The sequence below is a fragment of the Vulpes vulpes genome, chromosome 11, assembly GCF_048418805.1.
Source record: "Vulpes vulpes isolate BD-2025 chromosome 11, VulVul3, whole genome shotgun sequence".
NCBI lineage: Eukaryota > Metazoa > Chordata > Mammalia > Carnivora > Canidae > Vulpes > Vulpes vulpes.
The window spans coordinates 9050347-9055791 of NC_132790.1; the positions used below are offsets into that span (position 1 = coordinate 9050347).

General features: G+C 52.7%; 1 protein-coding gene across 1 annotated transcript; it reads right to left on the reverse strand.

The window, feature by feature from the left end:
• Positions 1 to 544: 544 nt before the first annotated feature.
• LOC140594392 (serum amyloid A protein-like) lies at positions 545 to 5205 on the reverse strand. The gene is made up of 4 exons (XM_072725453.1): positions 4894 to 5205; positions 4160 to 4264; positions 1228 to 1366; positions 545 to 842 (listed from the first exon to the last, which is right to left on the reverse strand). The coding sequence occupies exons 1-4, from the start codon at positions 4970 to 4972 to the stop codon at positions 680 to 682; spliced, it is 486 nt and encodes a 161-aa protein (XP_072581554.1). The 5' UTR covers positions 4973 to 5205; the 3' UTR covers positions 545 to 679.
• Positions 5206 to 5445: the final 240 nt, after the last annotated feature.

Here is a 5445-nt window from a genome sequence, read left to right on the forward strand (position 1 = left end):
AAGGTGCAGAGGCCTGAGGAAATAGTCCCGAGTGAGGTGGCATTTCGTCTACACTTAGCTTGAAGTGAGGCAGTGAAATCAGGAGGAGCAAAACTCTCTTGGACACATTCTTAGATGGCAGGGACAGAAACTGGTTGAAACTGGACTTGAAGGCCCTGCTGAGGAGCCCACAGAACATCAAGGTGGCCCTTGATCCCACAGTCCCGGCCTCCCTCTGCTGTGTCCCCTGCCCCCAGGACAGCAGCCATTGAGGAGCAAAGCTAAGGGATCTAGACGCTGAGAACAGAGAAGGTGACAGGACACAACTGACACAGTGAGAGCTCTGGACACCAAGGAGCCAGAAATAGCACCAGTGTAAGCAGAGGGGCCTGGGCAGGGGGGCAGGTCTGATCTGGGAAAGGTGGATACAGGGCATCTGTCCGGGTGCACTGAGACGGTCCCCCCTACACCAGGGCCCAGGCTCAGCCTCACGCGGTGTCCATCCTTCCCCCCTGGGGAACTAACCGGCAGGACGTACACCCATGAAGAACACGCTTTTCAACAGTCCATCTCTTAAGTATTTATTAGACACCTCTGAGGAGCCCTCCCCAGGCTGTGTGGCCAGAGATCTCAACGAGTGGGTGTCCCTGCCCTCAGGGGGCTCACAGCCCGGCTCCCCAGGGCAGAGCCAAGAGGAAGCTCAGTATTTGCTAGGCAGGCCAGCAGGTCGGAAGTGGTTGGGGTCTTTGCCACTCCGGCCCCATTCGTTGGCAGCCTGGTCAGCCTTCGAGTCCTCCGCTCCGTGGCCGCTGTCTCCAAACTTAAGAAGGTCTGTGATTCTCTGAGATTTCTCTCTGGCGTCACTGGGATTGAGGAGGACAGGCAAGAGATGAATTAGGGCCTGATGAGCAAAGCCCACCGCCCCCACCAATCTCTCCTCTCTCCAAGGGCTGGCTGACAGGAGCCAGGGCAGGAGGGGCTGAATCACCCTGCACCTGACCCTGCACCAGGCACAGCCCACCCCAGCCAGGCTGGTCCCCGGGCCCCCAGGAGGAGGGCAGGGAATCCCCAGGTCCCCCGGCCTTGCTGTGGCCCTGGGAGCCACTCCAACCCCACACTGGGCCCAGAGGAGGGGGTGGGCAGGACCAGGAGGAGCCAGTCTCTCCCGCCAACATCTCTGGGGCTTGGCCTGTCCTCTGACAGCCTCACCCAGCTCACCATCCCTGCATCCCCAGGGGCCCAGGTCACCTGATCACTTCAGCAGCCCAGGCGCCCCCAGGGCCCCTCTGTGCAGCATCATAGTTCCCCCGGGCATGGAAGTATTTGTCTGAATTTTTGTAGTTGGCTTCTCTCATGTCAGAGTAGGCTCTCCACATGTCTCTAGTCCCTGGAAAGGAAGGAAACTGAAAGTGATTATCTCTTGGAAAATAGAGAAAAGGTTTTCCTCCCACTGAATCTAAGTTTTCAGTCTTCGACAAAACCCTTGGAGATGATCTTGGCTGGGAGAAATATTCCCTAACTCTTCACTCCCCTGATTCCTCCAGAATCGCACTGGATACACATTTTATGATCTTTGATTCCATCCTGTAGATACCTGGCTTTTGGCTCTGTGTGATGTGTGTGAACAAGGGTGGGATGGTCTCTCAGGGATGCTTCCTTGTACAATGAACCTCTACCTGGAAAGACAAGGGAACCCCCCGGCTGGGGCATGAGGACAAAGCCCGAGGGTGAGGGTGGCTGCTGCCCCAGGGGGCTCCCAGCCTAGTCAAGGGGAGAAATTCATCCCTGTGGGCAGCATGAAGACAACTCATTCCTACCTACTTCTTAAGGCCCGGGGTGTATTTGGCCTCCAGGCAACTGTCAGAATTCAATCATTCATAGAATTGAAAAAGTGAGCTCCCCAAAACGGCTTCACAGAAATCGAGTCACCAGATGCATAAAAAGGGCAATTGACCCGCCAGCTCTAAAGCTCAGTGTCCTCACCATAAATGGAAGAGTATCGCCTTCCCCACAGTGGTTATGCAAAGAAATGAGAAATTACACATATAACTTCTAGAAGATTGTAGGTGCTCCATACGCTATCACCTCACTAGGCCTTAGGAAGGCTGGGACAAAACCAGCAGCGGGACTAGGCTAAGAGGAAGACCAGAGAGTAATGGACTGAAGGAGTCTCAGTAGACTACTCGGTAACCACATGAAGACTTCTAGAAAGTAGCTGACTAGGCAAAAGAGAAAAACCTCAGTGAGTGGTCGTCATAGTTTGCGTAATACCGGCCACGCCCCTATCTTCATTTCATGTATTTCTCATTCCCAGTGCTCAGAAAGATCGCTTGGTTGAGCAGCACAACCTTCTGACTATACTGATTCCCTCCGAGTTACGGACTCAATAGGTGCCTGGGGGCCGCTGGCTTTAGAAGTGCTTCCAAATGCCCGACAAATCTGTCACCCGGGGAGCAAGACTGCAGGTAGTAGTACCCAATCTTGAGTGGGGGAAAACCCCACTGGGTGCTAGCTAAAGGCCAGATTTCAGGCTCAGCCTCGGAAATTGTGATTCAGCAGAGGGGGAGTGTGTGGACCAGGCATCTGCCTTTCACAAAGCACCCCAAGCCCCAGGTGATTCTCATGCCAGTGGCCCTAGAATGGCCCTTTGAGAAACCTTGACCTAAAGGTGAAAAAAAAAATTGTAGCTGTGCCTGTGAGAATTTAGAAAGGATTGACAGCAAAGTCTTAAAGCAATAGGCACTGGCCATCACAGAAAACTCAAAATAAATGATTTAGTGAAATAAACAAATTTGGCCTCTTGACCCTGCCTCATAAGGGGTATATCTCTTCTCTCCCGCCCAGCCAGGTCTCAGGCCAGAAGAGCCATCATCATGTAATTCCTTGTGCCTTCGACTGGGGGAGAGAGCTCTCAGAGTTGCCTTCTGCCTGCAACACATCCTGACTATCTGGCATTTGGGCAGATGAGCAAGAGGATTATGTGTTCACAGGCCACTCACTCTCCCATGTGCTCTCTGGTGGGAGGCAGGGTAGTCCTGTCCCAGGAAGCTCTGGGAGCGCCAGCACTGGGGTAAATCCTGCTCTGTGTGGGGACTTTGTTAGGACTCTTTCATCTCTTTCTGCCTCAGGTCCTCTAGTAAGAGATGATGGTGCCTACATCCCAGGATTAAAGATTAAAACCTGAGGATGAAAACGAGTTCATCCATACATGTAAAGCTCTCAGAACAGCACCTAGGACGGCCAAGCTCAGTTACTCTTGGATGTAATTACTAGGTGCACAAGTTGGATGCACCCACTTCAGGCTGCCTGAGACCCAGCCATGAGCTGTCCCTGCCTTCCCACCAGGCGGCACTAGAGTCCACTCGGAATAGGGAGCAGGCACCAGGGACCCCAGATCTTTTTCTGCTCCTGCTGCAAGTGGAGGCCGAGACCCTATATGACCTCAGGCAAGGGGATCCCCATGGAAGAGGGTGATGCTGGCCAGAAAAGCCAGGGGTGGTGGGATAGGACAGATGAGGTTTCAGGGGGAAAAGCACAAGGAGGAAGCCTGGAGATCTGATGCACAGTATAATGGACACCAAACAATGTATTATTATAACTATGAAGCTTGCTATACTCTAGTACTTAATTATTTCTTTTGTAAAAAAAAAAAAAAAAAAAAAAAAAGATTTTATTTATTTATTTGAAACAGAGAGAGAGAGAGCACCAGCAGAGGGAGCAGTAGGCAGAGGGAGAGAGAGAAGCAGGGCCCCAATGAGCAGAGAGCTCAACATGGGGCTCGATTCCAGGACCCTGAAGTCATGACCTGAGCCCAAGACAGGCGCTAAATCAACTGAGACCTGCAGGCGCCCCAAACTTAATTATTTCAAATACTAAAAAAAAAAAAAAAAAAAAGGATAATAATAGACTATAGTAGATGTGCTAATTATGGCTACAAAGGCAATCAAATACATAAATGCATCAAATTAACGTGACATATACCTTAATTATATATAATGTTATATGTCAGTTGTATTGCAATAATAATAAATAAAAAAGGGAGGGAAACTGCGGACTTGCAAACCACACTTTGTGCTTCCCACTCATGGCCCCTGCCCTGTGTGGATGTGGCCCCGGCTCAGGTGAACTCCGAAGGAGGCCAAGTGCAGTCTCCCCACGACCCCCATGCTTTGGTCCTTACCTTGACCTGCTTCCTTGAGGAATGTCCACCAACTCTGGCTGCTGACTCCCAGGATCAGGGAGCACAATAGGATGCCCACGGGAAGCTTCATCCTGCTGCAGAGTCCTGGGGACACACGAAGAGGAGACAAATTTGTTTTCATTTGGTTTGTTTTGTTCATGGGGGGAATGTGACCTATCCTTCATGTCTACACACACACACACACACATACATGTACCTATACACCCATGTACATGCATCCGTGTGGGGGGTATATGGAGAAGGAAGTGGACAGCGTGTATTAGCACAGTTAGCAGGTGATACAGAGCTACGTAGACAGAATTCCAGGGAGTCCACGTCTCCATTTCCACTTGCCTCCCGGGAATCCCAGGATGAGAGCCTGCACGGCACTTCCAACACACACCACTTTCAATCCTGCCCTATGAGCCCTCACACCCACTGACAGGAAGCTTCCGAGGAGCCCTCTGGGCATTTGTGACCGTGCACCTGTCTATCGAATGAGATGAGGGAAACGATGCCCACACACTTGCAGGTGCCACTTGTACCCACCCCCGAAGGCCCACAGAGGATGATCACGACTAAAGCCCAGTCCCAGAAAGTATTCACATCTGCTGAATCCTCATTGTCAGGATCATGGATCCAGGAAAGGAGCAGAGAGCTGGGACCCAGCACAGGAACACTGTGGGGAAAGAGAATGTGCCAGGAAGAACCGCTTGGAAGGTTCTGGACCTCACCTTTGGCTGTCCCTCCCCGCGGAGGCTCCTGGTGAGGCTGAGCTGCCCTGCCTCTGGCCCGCGACCTGTGCCAGCACATATATACTGACGCTCTGCTGGGGGGACGAATGGGAAGACAGGGCGAGGGAAAACACTGGGCTGGGGGAAGTTCCCCGAGGCCAGAGGCAGCTGCAGATCATCAGGCTTTTTCCTCGAAGGCTCTCATTTCCCAGGTTGTGCAATCTGGCAGATTCCAGGAGTGTGGCAAACGGGGGTTTCCCAGCCTCTTTCCACTCTCACTGCTGCTCAGGAAAGGTTTTCTTCCCCACACAACTGCTGTGAAGGGGGATCAAGAAGAGAAAAGAGACCCGAATGCCTAAGGCCTGAGAGCGCACAGGGCCACTGGAGGAGCAGAAGGGGGTCCGCTGAGGGGCACGAAGCCTGGGGCTGGGCCCGGGGAGCGGGAGGGAGACAGGAAAGCCTCAGGACCAGGACAATAAGCTCCAGCAGCCAGGGGGGGCCTGGACACTGGGAAGGTCCTCCAGACGCCCAAGCATCACGACCGGCCCCTGT

Coding starts and splice junctions, on each gene's coding strand:
- LOC140594392 (XM_072725453.1), bottom strand. CDS start 4,972: ATGTGCTGGCACAGGTCGCGGGCCAGAGGCAGGGCAGCTCAGCCTCAC. Junction 4,265..4,893: donor GCGGGGAGGGACAGCCAAAG/GTGAGGTCCAGA, acceptor GTGTGTCCCCAG/GACTCTGCAGCAGGATGAAG. Junction 843..1,227: donor TGGGCTGCTGAAGTGATCAG/GTGACCTGGGCC, acceptor CCTCAATCCCAG/TGACGCCAGAGAGAAATCTC.